This window comes from Macadamia integrifolia, unplaced genomic scaffold (genome assembly GCF_013358625.1).
Source record: "Macadamia integrifolia cultivar HAES 741 unplaced genomic scaffold, SCU_Mint_v3 scaffold1190, whole genome shotgun sequence".
Classification (NCBI taxonomy): Eukaryota; Viridiplantae; Streptophyta; class Magnoliopsida; order Proteales; family Proteaceae; genus Macadamia; species Macadamia integrifolia.
The window spans coordinates 131,197-154,340 of NW_024868115.1; the positions used below are offsets into that span (position 1 = coordinate 131,197).

The following is a 23,144-nucleotide window of genomic DNA, read 5'->3' on the forward strand; positions in this document are numbered from 1 at the left end:
ATGATGTTGTTAAAGGGTCTTTGATCTGCCACTACTTGTTGATACCAAGGTTTTAGGAACCGGTGACATCGATCTCAATACTTGACTGATATCGGATCAACGGTAAAAATGATAAAAAAAAAATACATTTATGGTACCAATCGATATGAACCGGTACAAATTGATATTGGCATCAGTTTCAGAATTGGCTGATACTCCTAAAACCATGCTTGATCGTGTATAAGGGAAACTTGTCCCTAACATTATTGACGTGTTTGGTGATAAGTATGAGCCAAAAGAAAAGAAGAATTAAGTGGTAGGTTGGAGGATGTGAAGTATAGATGATCCTTTTACCAATTTATTTTGGAAAAGGTTCGTGATAAGATACGCTAAAGGATCTATGTGTTTATCTCTCTTTCTCACATGAAATAATATTATCGTCTTTCTATAAACAATATTATTTTGTCGCTACTCATTGGTGTATGCTCCCCTAGAGTACTCCTTCTCATTTCTCAATTATTACACGTAGCTTTTATTTTGTAGCAATGTGTAGCACATGCATTCTCGAGTTGGAGTTCCTTCCCCTAATAAGGATAATAGGGAAGATCGTTAGTTTTGTTTCATGTCTTTTAATGGCTATCTGTTCCTCCCTTAATTGGCCCTTTACTTTTAGGGTAACGTCTTTAATCACATCTCCTCAATGGACATTATATGTCCAAATACAATCTATGATAATTATATATTTTATTTCACCAATATGATCCAAATCGAGCCCATTATGTATATATGTGTCCGTCCTTTCTCATTTCCTGTTTTTGGGACTATGTTGTAACCAACCCCTTTTAATAACAGAATTATTGGACACTAATGGGCTATTGGAAAGAGAATATTGGATCTCTTATTCCTAGAAAGAAATCTGTGGGCAATATTGTATCGGATCTCCTATTCTTAGAAGGAGATGTGGGAACTATTGTATTATTATTTGTTTCCTTTTTCTTTATTGCTTATGTTTAGCATCCTCTCATGTAATTACATCTATATAACGACAGTCCATATCGCAATGATAAATAAGAAGAAGTCTGGGAGTTTTACCCGAGGACGTAGGCTTCTATTGCCGAACCTCGTTAATCTCTTGTGTTTTATTTGTGAGTATGATTCTCTGAAACTCAACATGGTATCAGAGCGGGCTTGATCCCAATTTGTTTTGTGTGTTCTTATTTGGGTGGATCTTCTTTCCAATCAAAGGCTGTTGTCTTATCTTCTTGGATCGTTTTCATCAAGCAATGTTTCAGTCTATTGCACAACTTCTCTGATTGGCCTTCCCTCCAGATAAGTTCTTCTCTCCAGCTTTGAATTCTTGTTACGTGAGTTTTATCATGGCTGGACCTGATTCTGAGAAAGAAATTACTCTTAATCAAAGTGCCAGTACTGGCACTGGTTTGACCAAGGCTATGTCGCATAAAGCAAACAGCCAACGTCTTACATCTATGTTATTGAATGGGAGAAATTTTCTCCCTTGGTCTCATGCTGTGACTATTGCTCTTGGAGGTAGATCCAAGCTTGGTCATATCAATGAACAAACAAAAGCCCCTCCTGAGACCGATCCCAAATTTGTTGATTGGCAAGCCAATGACCACTCTGTTATGACTTGAATTTTTAATTCCATGGAACCTCAAATCTATGAGATCTTTGCTTATTCAGATACGGCCCAGGCTCTATGGGAATCTCTAAATGAGATGAATGGACAAGCAAACAATGCATCTCGTATCTTTGAGTTGCAACAGGAACTTGCTCGCTCCAAGCAAGGACCTAATCAATCCTTTACTGAACATCTTGGAAGTTTAAAGAAAATATAGGACGAACTTCGTCAATATAGGCCATCCACTCAAACTATTGCTGATTATATCAAACGGGAAGAACAGGACAGAATTATTCAGTTGTTGGCCAATGTTAAACTTGAGTATAAAGATCTCAAACGTCAAGTTTTCATGATTCCGATCTTACCGTCTTTTACCTCTGTATGCTCTATAATCCAAAGGGAAGAAACAAGGCGTCGTGTCATGAACCCGGTTCCCACTCCCGAAACTGATCCAATTGAGAACTCGGCTCACAATGTGACTATCAATAACAAACAGCAAGGTGATAATAATTCTAAATTTGCCAAAGGAAAAAGTAAGGAACGAAGTCATTTTCATTGTAACCATTGTGATCGTGATGGCCATTCCAAGGATAGGTGTTGGGTTCTTCACCCTCATCTTTGCTTGATAAGGGTCATGAAGCTAAGGTGGCAGTTCAAGTCAATGCCACCAATTTTTCAATCCAAGCTTGAAACTCTTGCTCATCAATTTCAGCAACTTCTTTAGGCTCATGGAACAACTTCTTCTAGCACTGCCAATTCTGCCACTGAATCAGGAAATATGGTCAAGACCTCTAGTGATGTTCATGCACTCTCTGCTCTCTCTAAAAATTATTTCATTATTGATTTTGGAGCTACTGATCACATGTGTGGTTCCTCACATATGTTATTTAACACTGCTTCTAGTGCTTCCCATCCTCCTATCACTGTTGCTAACGGGGTTCAGCTTCCAACTCAAGGAATTGGACAGCTTAAAATATTTTCAAAAAATTCGGATGCCTTGTTTGTTCCAGATTTATCTTCTAATCTGTTATCTGTCAGCAAGTGTACTAAAGAGTGAAATTGCAATGTCATTTTTTCTTCTCTCAAGGTACTTTTCTAGGATCGAATCACCATGAAGGTGATTGGTGAAGGAAGGCTTCATAATGGTCTTTATACTTTAGATCTTCATAATGATGCGTTCGTTGCAAGGAAAAGTGCTGCAAAGACTTCTCAATTGTGGCATTTAACAAATGGGCCATCCATCTGATCGAGTGTTACATGCGTTGGATATGTCTTTATCTCATGATTCTAGTAATTGTGATCCCTGCCATTTTGCTAAGCAACATAGACCCTTTTTTCTCAAAGTACTCATTTATCAACTGATTTATTTGCTTTGGTTCATTCAGATGTTTGGGGTAGTGCTCTGGTTGATTCTAGAGATGGTTACAAATTCTTTATTACTTTTATTGATAATAAATCTCGATCTACTTGGCTGTATTTACTTAAGTCCAAAAGTGAAGTTCTTACTGTGTTTCAATATTTTTGCAAAATGATTCAAAATCAGTTTAATACTTGTATAAAAGTGTTACGTACTGATAATGGAAATGAATACACCAACTTCCCATTTCAGTCCTTCCTGCATAGCTTGGGCATCATTCACCAAACCTCTTCCGTGGGTACTCCACAACAAAATGGAGTAGCTAAACGCAAAAACCGTCACCTACTTGAAGTAACCCGAGCCCTGTTGTTCTTTAGCCATATGCTAAAATCTTATTGGTCTGACGTAGTTCTCACGAGCTGCTATCTCATTAACCGTCTTCCTAGTTAGGTGATTGGTTACAAAGCTCTTATGGAGGTTCTCCATGGTTGAAAATTTACTATCTCCCACTTGAGAATTTTTGGGTGTGTTTGTTATGTTCACTCTCAAACTGGTGGTAAGTTTGATCCTCATTCCCAAAAGTGTGTGTTTTTTGGATACTCTTCTGTTAAAAAAGGGTACAAGTGTTATGAACCAAGTACTAGACGTCTTTACATCTCTCATGACGTAACTTTTGATGAAGCTCACATGTTTTTCCCTGACAAACATCAAATTTAGGGGGAGTACAGATCTCTATTGAATTTGCTCTTGTCCCATTACTAGTTGATGAGATTCAATAGGACGACAGTTTGAATAATGAGGGTATTGATAGCCAAAATATAATAGAAGATGACATGACTGTCCCTATTCCTGCGACTGTTCCCGAAGCTCTCGAAGCCCCCATTACTTCAGGTGCCCATGTTCGCAAGTCAACCCGTGTTTCTGAGCCTTCAACTCGACTTCGGGACTTCTCTACATACCATACGGTTCAGCATCCCATTCAAGACTTTGTCTGATATGACAAAATCTCTCAAATTTTTTTGAGTTTTTTATCTACTATTGAGACTCATAAAGAACCAAACAATTTTTTAGAAGCAAGTAATCAGGACGTGTGGGTCAATGCCATGAAGGCTGAGCTTTAGGCTCTTGACCGTAATCGCACTTGGGAATTGGTTCATTTGCCAGATGGTATGCGTACACTTGGCCATCATTGGATCTATAAGATAAAGTATAATAGTGATGGATTGATCGAGAGATACAAGGCAAGACTGGTTGCCAAAGGGTACACCCAAACCTATGGCTTCGATTACAAGGAGACATTTGCCCCAGTTGTGAAAATGAACACGATGCGCGTGCTCATGTCTGTTGCTGTTAAATGTGGGTGGTCTCTCTTTCAAATGGACGTGAAAAATGCGTTCCTTCATAGAGACCTAGAAGAGGAGGTCTATATGGATCTCCCACCTGGCCATGCTTTGCAAAATGAAGATGGGATCGTTTGCAAACTAAAAAAGGCTATATACGGACTTAAACAGTCTCCACAAGCATGGTACGGTAAACTTAGTGCTGCCCTTATTAGATTTGGCTTCAAAAGAGGAGAATCTGACTCGTCAATGTTTACTAAAAACAATGACCAAGGTATTGTAATTGTTCTTATCTATGTCGATGATCTTGTCATCATTGGCAGCAATCGATCTGGAATTGATGCTCTCAAGCACCATTTGAGCCGAGAATTTGACATCAAAGATCTTAGTAAACTAAGATATTTTTTGTGAATCGAGGTGGCAAGTTCTCACAAAGGCTTGTTCCTTTCTCAACGAAAATATGTTTTAGATTTGTTGAAAGAGACTGGAAAAATGGGGGTTAAACCTGCTGGTGTTCCTATGGATTACAGTAGTAAATTTACTACTAATGACACCCCCTTGCAGGATGATGGGCAATATCAACGTTTGGTAGGACGGCTAATTTACTTGATCATTACCAGACCTGACATTGCTTATGTCGTTAGTTACGTGAGCCAATTTATGCAGGCTCCAACACAAGGGTGTGTGGAACTGATTGATCACTTACTTCATTATCTGAAAGCTTCACCAGGAAGAGGGATTTTGATGAAGAATAATGGTCACACAGAAATTGTTGGGTACACTGATGCAGATTGGGCCGGAAGCCCCATAGACAAGAAATCTACCACCGGATTTTGTACTTTTGTCGGTGGAAATATTGTTGCATGGAAGAGTAAAAAGCAAACTGTAGTAGCTCGTTTAAGTACAGAGGATGAGTACCGTGCCATGGCGACTACTACCAGTGAAATTGTATGGTTGTGGATGCTTCTACAGGAATTGGGATGCGAGTCTATGGTCAAACCTACAAAACTGTTTTGCGATAATCAAGCTGCTACTCATATTGCTTCGAACCCTGTTTTCCATGAAAGAACTAAACACATAGAAGTAGACTGTTATTTTGTACGGGAAAAAGTTCAAGATAAGACGATTGAGACGCCATATATTCATAGTGAAGATCAGTTAGCTGATATCTTCACCAAGGCCCTGCCCAAAGGATTATTCCAAGAAATGGTGAACAACTTGACCTGAGATGATATCTTCGCTCCAACTTGGGGGGGAGTATTGAAAAGAGAATATTAGATCTCCTATTCCTAGAAGGAGATCTGTGGGCAATATTGTATCAGATCTCCCATTCTTAGAAGGAGATGTGGGAAATATTGTATCATTATTTGTTTCTTTTTTCTTTGTTGCTTATGTTTAGCAACCTCTCATGTAATTACATCTATATAATGACAGTCCCTCTCCCAACGATGAATAAGAAGAAGTTTGAGAGTTTTACCCGAGGACGTAGGCTTCTATTGCCGAACCTCGTTAATCTCTTGTGTTTTATTTGTGAGTATGATTCTCTGAAACTCAACATGGGCTAATTATTACTCACTAGAAAAAGAATAGTTGAGTCCATTATTGGGTTATCTCACCATTTATTCATTTCTTCTTCATCCCCCATATTCATTGTCCGGCCTCTTTCTTCATAGCATCATCCCCCGTATTCATTGTCCGGCCCTCTTTCTTCATAGTAACATACCACTACTTCTAGGGCCTAATGCTTCCAAATAAATATGAGAGAGAGAATATGTGAAAATTGAAAAAAGTAGAGATTTTTGTGTAAAACTTTTTCTTATATGTATGTTAGCATCCAGTCATTGTATGGGTATGGACTAATTGTATGAGTATTGATTGGTGGCATGATTGGATGGATTCATATGTAGGAGATGGTTTCTTTAGTGAGTAGTGGCTTCAGTATACCCGTTATATATTGTGTAAAGTGAAGTCTGTATTATTATGCGTGGACCCATTAACAACTGAGCTTATTATGGGAGAGGTATTAATTGGTCTTTATTTCAGGATTAGTCCTTGTTCTCAGTCTATAGAATGGTGTCAATACTTATTAGTTGAAACCCTAACAATTGTATAAAGAAGGAAACAGACAAGACCGACAAAAGGTGAGGAGTGGCTGTGGAGAAACCTTCATCAATCGATATGGATCTAGGTATAAATTGATTGAGTTTCATATTTATGTACACTATTCAATGATTCAACATGTGAAGATCATGTGTATTTATTCTAACATTTTGGGCATCTTAATCTATTCTGCTTTCTTAATCAAACATTGGCAATCCAAATTTTTTGTAGGTGGAGCTAGAATGCTAGATCATAGATGGCTTAGGGTGTGTTTGGTTGGTAAAAAGATTTTTTTTTTTTGGAAACAGAAGAAAGAGTTAAGACAACTTTCTCTATGATTTGACCTTTTTTTTTTTCCTGAAAACCAGAAACACCATTGGTGGTTTAAGTTTCTAAACCACAAAACTGCTCCTTGTGTTTCGCTTGGGACATGTCCTTTAGTCCCTTAATCTCACAAACTGACAAGTACATCACATGGCTTGGAAAATATTAAAGAGTTTATTATGCCTTTGCTTTTTCAAAATTTTTATTTTATTTTTAAATCATAATAAGAAAATTACAAATTTTCCAATAAAATCAAAAGGAAAGAGCCAGTGAGGGGGAAGGGAAGATCAAGAACATCAAAATCCAATTATTTGACACTGTCTTCTTTTGAGTCATTATTCTTCTAAAAGAGGGGAAAAGGAATGACTTTTGAATGGAACAAATATATTATTTGTTTGCAAGTCACACTCACACCATTTGGTTAGTGTTTCATTAAATATATTCATCTATATGAAAGAAAAATAAAAAGGATTGGGCTTGGGTGGGTCCAACTTATAATTTCATTATTGACATGCCCCAACCTATTATTAATGGTGGGCCGACCTTGGGTCCTGGGGATAACCACTTGGCTTGTTCTTCTATCATCCTAGATTTGTGCTTTAGGACAAGAGAGGGGAAAAGAAAAAGTCTATCCTAGGATAGGTATCGTGTCGGGACAAGGTTTAAGATGTCTCTTTCCCATTTAGATCACGTCCCTTGGTTCAGCCAAGGAGTCCAAAATAGGAAAGGATCATATCAATGTATCTTATTAGAAGAAACTCCCAACTCTCTATCATATCAATGTATCTGATTAGAGGTCTCTCTCTCTCTCTCTCTCTCTCTCTCTCTCTCTCTCTCTCTCTCTCTCACATATGCTGATGTGATCTTGTTTGCAAATCCATCACATTTACTAAGAATAGAACACTCGACCTCCTAACTTTGACACTAGGGCATTGTTGCACCTAACCTATTACATTAAAACATTTCCCTTTTTTTTTTTTTTTTTTTTTTTTTTCACTTTTACTCTCATTCTTGTGCAACTGGTGAGCAACGAACTTGGTACAAGCTGTAAACTCGGACGTCTTAAGTTCGACTCCAATTAGGCATATCTTGGGCACTGACACAGGGTGTTTAGTGCTTTTCACTGCTTTCAGTGAAAGTTGAATGGTTATCATTCAACCCCGGTATGACCTGTTCCATGAAGTTGTGGAGTCAATATGGGCCCACAGGACTAGTCAGGCCAAAGGCTTGGGTACCCCTCGTTAGCAAAAAAGAAAAGTACTTTCATTCTTGCTACATGTGAGGGAGAGTAATAGGAATAATCTCAATCAATTAATTTGGGACCTTAAGTCTCTTCATATACTACTTGAACTCCTCCGCCTAATAATTTGAGCTTTTAGGTTGAAATCTAACACACCGATCGTAATTTAAGCAACAATTTTGAGAAAGCCCATTAATATACCCTAAATCACAACCAAAAATTTGTAATACATGAAAATCTAAACTTTCTATTATAACTTTGAATTATATGGCTAATGGTAAGGATTCTTCATCCTTAAGTAGGTGTAGTTATTGTTATGGCATACTTCTACCTCACTTAGCCAATAAAGCCTTTATAGATTGTTGATTGATACCAAACATTAAATGGGTTTCAAAGATACCATCTACCTTCCCACCAAAATCTGAAAACTAAAATGGAGAGATTTTAGTTCTAAGTATACATGGTAGGCCTGAAGGATCAATAATAAGAATATTTGAATGGAAAATTATGCATTTAATTATTAATAAACCTAAGGGTCTCTTTTCATTGTGGATGATGTTGACTCTCAGAGAATCAATAAAGTGAAGGATTTCTTTAATTATTTTATTTAATGTTTGTTTCCTCCTCACTACGTATAGACTTTTGTGAGACCACTGATTTCTACATCAGTTTGGTTGTGTTGGGCTGGTGGGCAAAGAATCCAAATTTCAAACCCAGACTTGTTCTTAACTTTACTACATCTGCTCAAAATAAATATTTATTTTACAAAAAAATGTTTTTTAATAAAGTGGAGTTGGGAACTTGGGACCTCATGCATGACCATGACAGCTAATAAGCAGTAAATGGAAATGGAAAAAAACAATCCCTGGCTAGAGAGAGACTATTGCTGGGACAAAGTGACAAGTATTTTTGTTGTCCTAATGCATTTCTTCCCTTGTTTTGGTTAACTTGTTCTCATTTCTTTAAAATATCATATTCTCCACCAAATGAGGGGCTTTGTGCCTATTTAAACAGTTCTACAAACTTAAGATAACATATTAACAAAGGATATAAAGCTGTTTCCATGAAGAGTATCAAGTAGCCACATGACTTATACTTTATGAGCTCTGAAATCCTCAAGAACTAGATAAAAGAAACCTGTTAACCATTAATCAGGTGACCTTGACATTAGGATTTACAATGAATGAAAGAAGTTATAGTGCATGTAAAAGATTGAAGGGGGATATGAGCATTTAGGTAAGGATAAATTAGATTATGGGCGTAACGAAGCAAACCTTCATTGTTTCATAAGGTTAAATTATGTAAGTTCTACTAGGGTTCCATGCGAAAACAATGATTCAACTTTGAATGTGAATAACCCGATGTGAAGTCTTATAAGGACTTGACACTCTCTCCTTATAAGTAGGTTTCAAGGGTGAATCCTACCAGAGTCTCAATAGGTGGTATCAAAGATGGGGTGTGGCAATTTCAGTGGGCCTCCAAGGTTGGGGAAAATGCCTTGAGAAGATCTTATTCCTATGTGCGATTTCACTTGGAGGAGGAGATTTTTGGGATTCCGCATGAAAATTATGCACCCTCAACTAATGGATTCAGTCACCTATTTTTAGGCTGTTAAAAAATCATACAATCTATAAATTCATAAGCAAATCAATTTCAATGTTATATAATTTTGAAATGCTATTATATAGGTAGTTCAGTTTCAGAGTTGAGGTATAATGATTTTTTCTTTTTCTTTTTCTTTTTTCTTTTGGGGCACACGCATACACCCCTACGCACTCATCAGGTCAACATTGAATCCTATAGAATCATAGAAACCATGGAGCTGACCCCAAGAGTATAAGGGTAGTATTGAAAAAATAATGAGAGATAAGGTTAATATTGAAAAAATAATGAGAGAATATTTCAACTCAGCTCATAAGTTTCCTTTAATAATTGTATGGCTAAAGGAAATGAAGAAAGAAGAAAAGTTACATTGTATACATACTAATACACTTTATATTATGGGAATATAAGATGAGACAATAGATTTTGGGATCTTTCAATAATTAAAGGTATTTGGATAACAAAATATAAGGTTTTGATGCATTATAACAAGAAAATGTAAGATCTCCTATTTTTCTTTTGTTCTCTTTTCCATGTATTGACACTAGCCTTTCTATTGAAATAAAAGGTCACTATGTGAAGGAGGAGAGAGATATGTGAAGAGGATAGGATCTCTCTCTCTCAAATGGATAAGAGCTAATGAGTATGAAATACTAATTGTACAAAGGTATCTGTCTATTGGCACCCACCACTAAACACAGCAATAGAACATGCCAAACTATTTTTCCTTCCTTCTTAAATATCAGTGGGTCCCTTAAGGCCTTAAACCCCAATTTAGACAAAGAGAAAACTTAAAAAAAGAGTGTGAAAGAAGAGAAAAGGAAATTAAGGAAAGGAAAGGGAGAAGAAAGGAGAGGGAAGGTGTTGTTGACATGTCCCTGAAAGAATAATACCATACACAGGGAGGCACCATGAGTGGTAACATTGGAAGTATGTGGTGGTCCCTTGAACATACCATGAGAAAGAAACAAAGTTTTCTTAACCAAACCATAACCCATCTATGAGTGGAGTTAATCATGAGAATCTTAGTAAAAGTTAAGCATTAGCACTTCACATTACTACACTAACAATCAAATAATGCCTAAATAAAAGTCACCTATTCATTCTTTCGTCTTCCTTTTTTATTTTCTTTTTCCCCCCTCCAACTTAGATGCTATGGTCTTATTGTATGGTGGGTCATGACTCATGACTTGGTGAAAGTGAAGTTCTTTACCGGTAACAGTATTTGAAGAAACCATTGTTGTAGACTTGCAGGTCATCTTCAAATCATATTCTTATGAATCATAGGCCCTTCCTTAACAATGAACCTTCTGATATGAGTTCTCTGGTTCTGTACCTCAGCTATACTGTGTTATGAAGAAGGAACTGTGAATATTTTCCATGGGCCAAAAAAGGTAGTTTTTATGAATTACCCTATAAAAACTTTTAACAAATTAAATACCTCTCTCTCTCTCTCTCTCTCTCATGTTTGTTAATCAGCTGGAACTCTGTAGAGGTGAATTTTCTCTATATCCTACAAAAGTTACTAATGAACTATGAAAGCTGCTTTAGGCTCCATTGTACTATTTTCTTAGCAAATTTTTAGAGTTGATTCTTAGCAAATCAACTCTCTCTCTCTCTCTCTCTAGATGTTTTCCCACTAAACAAGCTTAAACATCTAATTTTGGAGTGATTCACCTTATATTCTCCTGTGGTATCTAATTCTCTATCCTTGTTTTCCCTTCCTGATTATTGTGTTCCCTGAAATATTCATTAATATATACCCCAAGATCCATGAAAAGAAATAGCAAAAAAACTAGTACCCATCATCTAATGGTTTGTGGTCAGTTGTTCTAGTTGATAACTCCAACTATTAGCAACACACAAGTAAAAAAAAGGAACAGAAAACAAATGGAATTTGCAGAGATTGCTGTAGAGAGAGAGAGAGAGAGAGAGAGAGAGAGAAAGCGAGGAATCTTTCAAAGTATAAGCTAAAACACGGAGTTTACGCGTCTTCTCTATCCTTTTCAATGTATTTGGAACAACCCATTAATGAGAGCATTTTCACATTTTGGAATACATTCTTTGATATTATCTTCCAAAAATCTATCCAACAGCATTTTGGAATACATTCTTTGATATATCTTCTTTCATCTCACCACATTGCTGGAAGATTTGAGCTCCAAAGTCCAATTCCATTATCCAAAATCAGTGTCCCTGACAGCCTACCTCCACACAAAAAATTTCCAGATTCTGTCTCGAATAATCTTCTCTCATTATGTTCTTTACTTCTATTTTTTAAAACAACATTTATTCTCCTCAGAAATACGAATAGAATAATTTGGATTTCCTTTCTTTTCCAATTTCTTCTTTTTTGTGGGGAGGAGGAACGGATAGAAACTGTGAGAATCAGAAGATAATGGAAATTAAACGGCTAAGAGTATAGAGGGCATCTAATTACGTAGATTATCGGCATCTGATTAGGTAGAAGATTATGAGATTATCCTTCCTGAAAACAGGTAAAGTGGAATAATTGATGGAAAAATAAAACGAAATCAAAGATAATAATAAAAAGAACAGGAAAATTACAAAAAGTTCTTCATTCTTTTGCCATATGAACTGTACTGTACATCTATGTCCATCCATCCATGGCTTGATGAGAAAAGGAACAAAAAAAAAAAAGGAACAAAAAAGAAGGAAGTGAAAGGGGTGGTGGGGGAGGATTTTGATTTTTGATATTTCAATTCGGCACTCTAACTTGGTGATTTTTATACCCACAGGATAGTCAAATTTTGGGTAATTGTCATTTTCTCGTTTTGATTCGTTTTTGAAATGGAAGGAGGTTTCAGCGAATCAGCAGTAGAGGTTCTGTAGAAACGATGTCCATGGATTCCTCCTCCCTCTGAAACTTCTGATGCTTAGCAATGAAGGCCTCTACTTTCCTCTGGAACTCTTCATTACTCATGTTATCCTCAGCGTATGAGTCATCTGCCTCTTTTTCTTCGTCACTTCCAACTTTCCGGCATATCTCTGTTTCCGATCGACGGAGCTTTCGGTGCGGCTTCTCCTTAACCTCCCCTTTCAACTTCAAATTCAAGTTCTCCGATTGACTTCTCCGGAAGATGATCTTCGAATTCGATGGAACGACGTGGTCGTCTGGGTACGAAGGGGTGAGCTTCTTCACTCCTTCTTCCTCGTACATTGTGTCTACGAACTCCTCCGGTGTCGTTGCTGGTGATGGTAATGGAGTGTCGTCGGATCGGGGCTTCTGACGAGTATGATTATCGATGTTGTTCTTGACGAACTCCTCGTAGAGATTATCGGTGGCGGAGGTGTTGGGGCTGAGGCCCTGGGCGAAGAACTGGCCAGATTTGGCGAAGAGAGTGAGAATGATGGCGTTACCGACCAGGAATACAAAGCAAGGACTAACCAGGACCTGACATAGCTCCCGGAAATACTGGCCGGAGATTTTGACGACGACGGGTAGGCGAGTGGAGAACCAGGAGAGTAAGACGAGAGCCACGCATACCTCGAGGCAACGGAACAGGTTAGCCATCTTTCGAACACGACGATACCTCAGCATCGCGTTCGCCTTCTCTGCTTTGATGTTTCCCACATCGAATGAATCCATGTGTGTTCAGTGAAACCGAAAGATCAGAGAAGGAGAGTGAGAAGCCGAAAGGATTGAGATATGATTATGAGAGGAGCTTCCGTTTCCCGATTGAGCTCTGTGAGATATGATTCTACACGACAAACGCAAACTTTGGAGCTTCTACTGTCAGTCTGCTTCAGTACTGATTGCAGGGAAATCCTCAGAGAGAGAGAGAGAGAGAGAGGAACAGATGAAGTTGTGTTAAGAAGAAAGGAAACAGAAATCTAAAGAAGGAAGAGAGCAGAGAATTTCAGAGTGGAAAGTGGGAAGTGGGTAATTGGGAGTGTGGGAGTTTCATAAAGACTGAAAGCCCAATTCTATCGAGTTGGTCGGCTTTTTATAGCATCGTTGCCTTGGTCTTTAGGCTATCAGTCTGCTATATATCAACCTTTCCTTTCCTTTCCCCCTTCTGTTTTTATTTTTTTTGGTTTATGCAATAGAATTCCCTTCTTATCTAAAATTCTAAATTGGATTTTTAAATAAGAGAAGAATAGGTATATAGCAACAACTGTTGTGGGCCCAGTACGGAATTATTGCCAGCGTGGCAGTTTGACACTTTCTCCCCACCTCCTCTCTCTCTCTCTCTCTCTCTCTCTCTCTCTCTCTCTCTCTCTCTCTCCTGTCTTATCCCAAGAAGCCTAAGAAAACACCAGAAATGGACAAATGGACAGTAAAATGGTTTGAGGATTGGAAGTGGTCTAAACCCTAGAATAGGACTGAGTGAGACACTGGGTAGGTGAGGACCGTGAGGTGGTAGGGACTGGATGTCGGTTTCGGCTAATTTTCAAAATTAGGAATCGGCCGATCTTGAATACAGTCATATCGGAACATTTCTATTCTTAGGTTGCCTAAGGATCCATCAGGTTCTATTACGAAAATCATTTTCGTTTGATCAATATTGATAATTCTCCGGAGGTTTAATAAACTCATGTATTTTGATAACCAAATATCCAGAAATTCTACCATTTCTGCTGCTCTTTAAATGAGATAAAATAAAAAACCACTAAATGAGCATCCGCAATTCAGTTTTTTTTTTTTTTTTAATTCTAATATACAATAAAGTGACACTTTTACTTCTAGTATTATTCATTTTTACCCCTGCTGCGGCAGCTACCACACTATCACTACTTTAAAGTCCACAACCCAAAAATACTAGCCAGTAACCACTAACCACACCGTTTCTTTGATCCACCATCTTCCAATCAAATCACAAAAAAATATTAACTTCTTTTTTTTGATAGAAAAAAAATATATATCAACTTCACATAGTCACGTGTGTGTGCATAACATTTACCAACTACAAAAAAGTACCAGTGTAGGAGGAATGAGGGGAAGAAGCTTTCAGATGCCAGTTACTTACTTGGTATTGGTGTAGTAGGCCTTTTGGCCGTAGACCTGTAGTACTGACTTGTACAGACGTCCAGTGCAGTTGGGACTTGGAATGTGGGACTGTTAATAAGTACCATTCTCTCTGGATGGCAGCATGGTACTCTCTAGTCTCCAGTCTCTACTCGTGTGCTCTCACGTGAACACCCCCACCCCCCACGCCCTCCCCAGTGTCCACGGGGACGAACTCTCTTTACCTATAAGAGGACTACCGGCTCTTTGCGTCCTCTTTAGTACGGATAAAACTTGGACAAGTGGTTCTTTCGAATTTTTTTTTTTTTTACCTCCTATCAAAATAAGTAAAAAAGTTAAGTAAATTATAGTTTAAAAGGAGTTTTCTTGTTAGGAAGCGTATGTGTCAATGGAAATGAAGGTGGAAGTATAGAAGGATTAATAAGGGAGGGATTTATGATTTTCACTAGAGGTGGGTGTGGATATTTCGTCCTATCTTGAATCTAGGTGCAAGGATTACACTCTCTGTTATCGCATTGTTTTAAATTGTACAAATCTGTACAACATAGATTAAAAGCTGGCCCGGAAGAGGCCCTAGGACCAGGCTCCAATGCTCAAGTTAGAATCAATGGTAATCATTCTACTTTTTTATTAGCCGATTAAGAGACTTACCTTTTATGAAGAATGGGCTTTCCTTATATAGAGGGTTGGGATCCTTGTTCATTGGTCCAACTCGCCCTTCAAATGTCCACGTATCCTCTCCTTGTGAACTAGATCAACTTGGGGTTGTTGACCTGACGCCATATCCTAACTGGTATTTCAACTCAAGTTAATCTTTCTCAACGGTCGACCTGATCACAATTGGATCCTCCAACGATTAACTCAATCAAGGGTGATGGTGGTTAGGTTACTTGGTAATCAAGTAAACCTTATTTTGTTATAGTTTTGTTGACCCAAGGTTAAGAAACTGTCTAACCCTGATTAGCCTTTCTGAGTGTGGTTGGTCAAGTGAGGAACTCCCTCTGAAGTAGGTCATCGATCCGTGAAGTATGAGAGGTCAGGGGCTTAGGAAATGCTCGAGTTGCTTTGACCACCCAACCATTGATTGGTCCATGTATGCTGTGTGTCCTATACTCGACCACCCGACCATTGACTGTTCCATAAGTGTATGTGGTATATCACTCCCAAATAGAGTCGTTTTCCCCTTAAGTTTAATTGAAAAAATGATGAACGCGATTATAACATCTAAACATATACATACGAAAAGAAAAACAAATATATTGATGATTTGAATCTTCACTTTCAGTAGAGTGGGGATTAAATCAACAAATACATATTGTTCGTCAAAGCTTGTACTCAAGTTCTAGTCCCTTTCCGCACAGTTGGGTACTTGGGTGCCTAGCAAATGTACTTCCTTCACTCCCCAAGGCTCAATCAACTGTCCAATCCACCTCCTTTCCACCATGGTAGTGGGCCCACCTTGGTAAAAAAAAAAATAGTCATCCTTACATATCCCAAGATATGTCAATTGTTATTTTTTGGATGATCATCCCAAAAATTAGAATTTCTTAATCCTTAGGCTCTGTTTGGTATCGTTATAAAAAAACGTTTCTGGAGTTTTTTCGTTCTATTGGAACGAAAAAACGGAATCTTCTGTTTGGTGCACTTATTATCCGTTTCTGTTTTTTTGGAACAAAAAGTGAAAAAAAAAACAGAAAAAACGAGATTGGACGGAACTCCAAAATGAAGTTCCGTCTTCCCATTTTCGTTCCATTTTACAAAAAAAAAAAAAAAAAAATCCCGATAAAAATCTGAAATTTTGAAATACCATTTTTTCGTTTAAAGATTGCGTTTTGACACAGAAACTGAAATTTTCGTTTTTGACACGAAACGGAGTTTTTGGAACAGAAACGATACCAAACGGGCCCTTAGCCTTGTTTTGTTAGAGTCTATCATTGAATTTGCTTATCTATAATAATGGGTTATCTTCCAAGTAAAAAGGGATAGGAAATGTTCAAAATTGGATTCCACAACCTTTGTAGTGAATGATAAGGTACAATGAGTATCAGACAGCTGAGAACATCTGAACATGTCTCCCAAGAGACTCCCAGCCACTCGATCATCATTGCATCGATGCAACAACTGCAGACAATTTTCACACTTAAAATAGAGCCACCTCTCATAAATTTTTTTTTTTTGTCTCTTACTTTCAAAAATATAATTTTTTTCATGGTTTAAACATCTTTCTATGCCCTAAAAATTGTTAAAAAAATATTATCTTGCTGCACTTTCACCAACAAGCACCAGTGGTCTAGTGGTAGAATAGTACCCTGCCACGGTACAGACCCGGGTTCGATTCCCGGCTGGTGCAGTTCTGCGGGGATAGCTCAGTTGGGAGAGCGTCAGACTGAAGATCTGAAGGTCGCGTGTTCGATCCACGCTCACCGCATCAATTGACCTGATTGCCCTTTTTGATACGGTGATTTTTCTTCCCCCCAATATTCACTTTCTTCCTTAGCTTTTACTAATTGATTTTTCATGCTCTTATTACCACCCTTCCCCATGCTAAATCAAATGGTGAGAAGCCAGGAGACTTCCCCTTCACTTGACAGAGGGTTTTCTCACAAATGTTAAGGTATAAGTAAGGGTGATAATCAGTTCGGTTTTGATTTAAATGGTGACGATCGATTCGGTGCACATTTATTTGATTAAAATTATAATCGCACTATTTATTAAATGGTTTCACTTTCTGAAACCGTGACCGTTTAGTAAATGATTTTGATTTCTACGGTTTATAAACGGTTTCAGTTTTAATTTATTCCATAACCACAAATACGAGATTCTATATTAACGATGGTATGTCTTAATTTGATAATCTAATGTTATTTCTTTGCATGATCATTCTCAAACATATAGAATTAATATCATACAATATCCAAATCTAGCCTTCTACAGCATGAAATATTAAAATGACCTTGTGATAACAAATAGTAATATATATGGATTACAAGTTCATGATCTAAAGCCTAAACTTTAACTGAATTACAATAAATCATACCAAAGTAGGATGGACACTTAATTTAATTGTTAATTGTTATATGGATTATTGTCCCTGCTTTATTTAATTGCTATACAGATTAATTAGATTGGTTTAAACGGTTTTAAACGGTTTGATTTAAACCGTTTCAATTCGGTTTGAAACCAACGGGTTTTGCGGTTAAAATTGACCTAACCCGTTAAGCTAATCAGCATGAAAATTGAAACCATAATCGCATCATTTACTAAACGGTTTTGTAGTTTCGGTGTAACTGGATCGATTTGATTTCGGTAAACAGTTTTGGTTACAAATTCACATCCTTAGGTATAAGGGAGTCTATCAATGAGAAATAACAAACAATTTTTATTCACACCATTTGATAAATCCATTTCGTTCCACTCGTTTTGAGAAACATAAATAGAAATTTATGACAATTTAGACACAAGAAACATGAATGGTGAAACATGTTATATTTGAATGGTGAAACATGTTATATTTGTTTCGCTATTTTTAGAAACAAGTTGAGGCCAAAATATTGGGAAAATGCCTGATAAAAAATCTATCAAAAGGCCACTCATTTATCAAACACTAAAAAATCATTGAAAGTAGTCATTGACGCCATTGTCGATATTGTAGATCTTGGTGCGGACGATCCGAGAAACAAGTTTAAAAAATCCTTTTCTGTTCCTATAAATCTGAAAAATTGTTTTTGTTGTTTATAGACACAGAAATAATAGAAACATTATCAAACGGTGCCTTAAAGAATCTTTACCTATTTTTCGTCCTCGAAAGTTAAAAGTTGGAATTCATCTTCCATGATTACAGGAGTGATCAAGCTTAGATTAGATAAAAGTGACGTTTGATTGTTGAAATTACGGAGGAATTGGAGCACGCACTGTCTACCTGGGGCCAGAAAGAAATAGCAAATCTAAATAAATTAAGAAACAAAAGGCACAAAGATAAGTTAGTGTTGACCGAAATCAATTATCTTTCAACTCTCTAGTGTTTATTTGGGCCGCCCAACAGATCAATTATTTTCCCCTTTTGCATTTTTCTCCGTATCTTCCTTCCTTCACTGGCCTTTAGATATGATTAATTTATTCGTATGGTTGAATCATTTTGAGTGAACATGGGAGAATTCTTTCCTCAAGGCTTCATCTCTTTGGTGTTCGTAAACAGTTTAGGAAGAAGGTTTACCACCACGCTAGAGTATAGTTTCTCACCAATGAGGGATAGGAAATCATATCATCAAATAGAAGGTTTTAATGAAAACATAGTAAGGCTTGAGATCATTATCTGATCATGTGGCCATTATGTCAGCACCAAATCAATCAAGTAGGCATATTAACATCCAACTACGAGACATGATGATCTTTTCACCATCCCCATATCTGGTGAAGAAAAGTACAATCAGATAACATTCGTCCTAGTCAAGGAGTGCATATAGCCACCCATGAGTCCAGGACCCACCTGAAAAACCACTGGAAGGATCAAATTAAAAGGGGATTTAGAATAGCCAAAAGGAAGGCAGCCCACTTTAAGAAAGCCTAGTAGTGGGTGTTAAGTGGTAACAAAGTTAATAGAGGAAAAGTTTAACTATTAGGTTGACACGTTTAGGGGTTACTTCAATACAAATACATTTATTCATCTTAATATCCCATTTAGACTTCAATAGATGATCTTGTCTTTTGAGTGGGGGTCATGGGTCACTCTCAATTTTTACAATTCTATATTTTTGTAAATTGGTTTAGTCTTATAATAATTTTAGACTCAACTCATGGTACAAAGTCCGCTAATATTGTAACATGCATCTAATAAAAACCTTAGTACCAAATAGAAGGAGGACGACTCTTGGCCAAGAGTCTCAATCTATGATTTTGGGGGGTTTTTCTTTTCTAATTGCCAGCGGCAGTAAATGCTCTTAATAATATTATGACTTTATAGAATTGGATGACAATATCCATTGTTGAAGGTATAGATCTTTTGTCTCCCTTATTTTATGTAGTAGTCTCAAATTTTCATTTCTTAATAAAGTTCAGTTAAAAAAAAAAGGAAGGAAGGAAGGGAGGGAGGGAGGGAGGGGGCAAGAGGTGAACACAATGTATTGATCAAGTGTCAAATTTTGCTACATAAAAAAATATTTGCTTTTAAGAGGAAAAAAAGATTCCTAAACTTGTTGTGGGAACTTTTACCACGCTCCCATTATTTTTAACCATGTGGACTGTATGATTTTGAGTAATGACCATTGAATAAATGGTAAAATATCATGTGTAAACAAGATAATAACAAATATATATATATATATATATATATAAAGGTTAGATTGGGTTAGGAATCACTACCTAGTTGTGTGGTCATTTCACTAATATAGAACCGTACATGCATCCAACCAAGGGTACGGTTATCTTTTTGCCCCCCTTATGTCTGGGGTATAGAGGCACACGACAATAGAAATCTTTTACCTTTTAAATTATTGAACAAACATATAACTTAAAAGTTATAAACTCTCATAAAATCATGTTTAATGTTATTTACAAGAATGTTAAAAATCATGGGTATATGTTTATTTCTCGATAGCACTAGCATGATACATATAAGTGTATTTAGAATTTAATATTTTCTTTTAGTTGCCTTTTATTTTATTCACAATAGTACATAAAAATATAAAATGATTAATAAGTTAAAAATGATATATCGTTGTCATTATCATGCCAATTTTTCTTGTGCACATACGACGAAAACCTTATGGGTATTAATAAGAAAATCTCTTTATAAAAAAAATATATATATATATATATATAATAAAATCCTAATAATGTCTATGCATAAAGGTTCCATCATCGATGATGGCCTGAACGCCTAGTTGCGGTTGATTGGGTGGATGTGCTATTATGTTTCTATAGGTCTTATCCGCAAACGTGGATAATTTGGGAAGTGAAAAATCTTCTGTTTTCCTTAGTCCATAGGAAATTGCCACTTGGAAGTTGGGACCTCAACTCAACTCCCCACCGACCCCTTTTCAAATCTCTCTTTTTTTCTCTTCTCTTTTTTCTTTTTTTTTGTAGAATTTTCAAATCTCTTAATGAGTGTATAAATGGTTTGCTTCGCGCCTTCTCCACTTCTCTTTTTAATCAATCTTTGCAACTTCCGAGGCCCAGGAGACCAGGAGGGACCGGCGATAATAACGGTTTCAAACTTTTGGTATTTATTTGCCACGTGGCACACTGATTCTTTATTGAAGACTGAACCTTTGTTTAAGAAATGTGATACTCCACGTGTTAGCTCTTTCTTTGGACAGTCGATACCATATTTAGGCCTCACTTCAAATCCACCCGATTGAGTAATCGGGCCTCTTTAGGTCAGGGCAGGGACATGTTTACTATTAGAAAGGTTATGTTTGGTTATTGAGAAAATTTAAAAGAGATTTTTTTTTTTTAATTTTAGAAAAGAACTTATGTAATTATTACCCAAAATGATTCTATGTGATTGTGTAATTTATTTCAGTTTTTTTTTTCTCATATTTAATAATGATATATTTTATAACAAAAGGTTTTAGATGCAAAGGAAAATAAAATTATTTGGAATTAGTAAAATAGTTATATAGGATTTACCAAAAAAAAAAAGAAAGAAATAGTTACATATGTTACTAATTACAATAATTTTATTTCTCTTCTATTTAATTTTCTTAACAATCAAACAGAGCCGAAGCTATTCCCACTGGGGATTTTTAATCCCTGAGTTTTAGCCGAGTGGTAGAAAGACTGTAGGAACCTTCTAATTCATAAATAAACTCGGCGTATACAGAATAGAATTGAGTACTTATTGATTGATTGATGAAAAGGTCATTGGTTATATCTATATAATATATGGTTGGCAGCTGTGAGGTTGACCCTCAAATTATTTTATTTATAGCTTTTTTCCTGTGAACTCTCTCGAAAGCTTACAATGAGAACTATAAAAACTGTACTAATGGAATGGATTCTTTATTTTATATAGAGAGAGAGAGGAATAAAAACAAATAGAATAGGAAGAAAGAAGAAAAAGGATATTGAATCACTTTTTTGAGTCTTATCTGTCGATCAGATGACTGGACTTCAAGGGAATTTGGTAGCCCACTTGACAAACAATTTGCTTAGTGATTCGGCTATGGGTCATAGGAAGCACAGGAAAAGTTGATTTCAATTTGAGAGACTCAGAGATCTCTGGGCTCCATTCCCTCTATTGTTTATACACTTTTCCTTCTTTGCTTTTATTCTCATCTCATGATCATAATGTATATTCTTTACACTATTTGATTCTCTATGACCTCCAAGAAAGAGTTCTATAATTTAGGTTATCCACCAAAACAAGAGAGAGAGAGAGAGAGAGAGAGAGAGAGAGACTTTACATGTGTAAATGACTATGCAAGGCATCCCAAGTTGGTTAAGAGGAGTGGGAGTGGGAGTGGGAAGCCAGCTTTGTAAGCATAAATGAATAATTCACTTTCTTACATGGAAAAGAACATAATTATTTGAAAGTAGAAGTCTTTTTTTATGTAAATGCAACTTTCTTGTCTGTAAAGTTTAAAGGAATTAGAAGAATAAAGAAGTGGCCATTTATATATAGCTACCGTACCATTCATGGCCCATTCATTGGATTGATCATACATGATAATCTGCCAAAAAAAAAAAAAAAATCCCATTATCCAAAGTGACCCATTTCTGCAAAAGCACCATTTCCATTTCTTTTTTGTTTACTCTTTATTTATTCATCTGAGAGCTATCTTAGCTCACTCCCTTCTTGAAGACTGGTAATTTGTTGGGCTAAGGCCAGGCAGGCCTAGCACAGCATATAAGGGCCTTGTCCTGGGTCCAGTACCTGGGCCTCATGTGAAGCCCATGAATAACCAATAAATGGGCTCCATTTTAAGTTTCCTTGATATAAACAAATATCACTATACTATATAGTAATCAACAAAAGAGGTGAGTAGTGCATATATAAAAAAGTAGAAAATAGTGTTAATATATATCGAATTTGTAGTATAAACAGAAACCACCCTGGCTCGTCCTGAGCCCAAACGCTGTCTAATCCAGTTATGAGAGTCAACCTGACTCAATTTGATCTGATTTTAATCTTGATTTATTATTGTATTTAATAATAGTGTTCCCTTTCCCCTAGGCTCACATCATGAGTTACACAAGCCACATCATGTGTTACACAAGCATTACACAAGCTGTCTGTATGATTTCAACCAACATATTTGTTCCACAAGTCACATATTCTTACCTATTGAGCTAAGGCAACCAAATGGCTAAACCATTCCCCCCCCCCCTTCTTTACATAGACTGCCTTTGTGTCTCCTGTCATGTATTGATATGAATTTTAGATACAATTGCAATCATGAAGAATTGGGACAAATTGTTCTGTACAGTTTTAAGGGAGATGTTGTGATGTTAGGCGATTAAAATATCTATCTTATAACTAAATTGACAACCTTGCTTGCTGCAAATTTATGAATTAAGGCTGAAAAAGGATTAATCATAGTCTTAACATCTCTCCACCTCCCCTGATGAATATA

The 23,144-nt window shown here is 36.7% G+C and overlaps 1 protein-coding gene and 2 non-coding genes across 3 annotated transcripts; 2 read left to right on the plus strand and 1 right to left on the minus strand.

Moving 5' to 3' along the window:
• Nucleotides 1-12,405: 12,405 nt before the first annotated feature.
• LOC122063093 lies at nt 12,406-13,191 on the minus strand. Its single transcript, XM_042626756.1, has one exon. It carries the CDS (start codon nt 13,189-13,191, stop codon nt 12,406-12,408), a length of 786 nt encoding a protein of 261 aa, XP_042482690.1.
• A 3,659-nt stretch (nt 13,192-16,850) lies between these two features.
• On the plus strand, nt 16,851-16,921 carry TRNAG-GCC. Its single transcript has one exon. It is a non-coding gene; the product is annotated as a tRNA-Gly (tRNA).
• A 5-nt stretch (nt 16,922-16,926) lies between these two features.
• Nucleotides 16,927-16,999, plus strand: TRNAF-GAA. Its single transcript has one exon. It is a non-coding gene; the product is annotated as a tRNA-Phe (tRNA).
• The last annotated feature ends 6,145 nt before the right edge of the window (nt 17,000-23,144 follow it).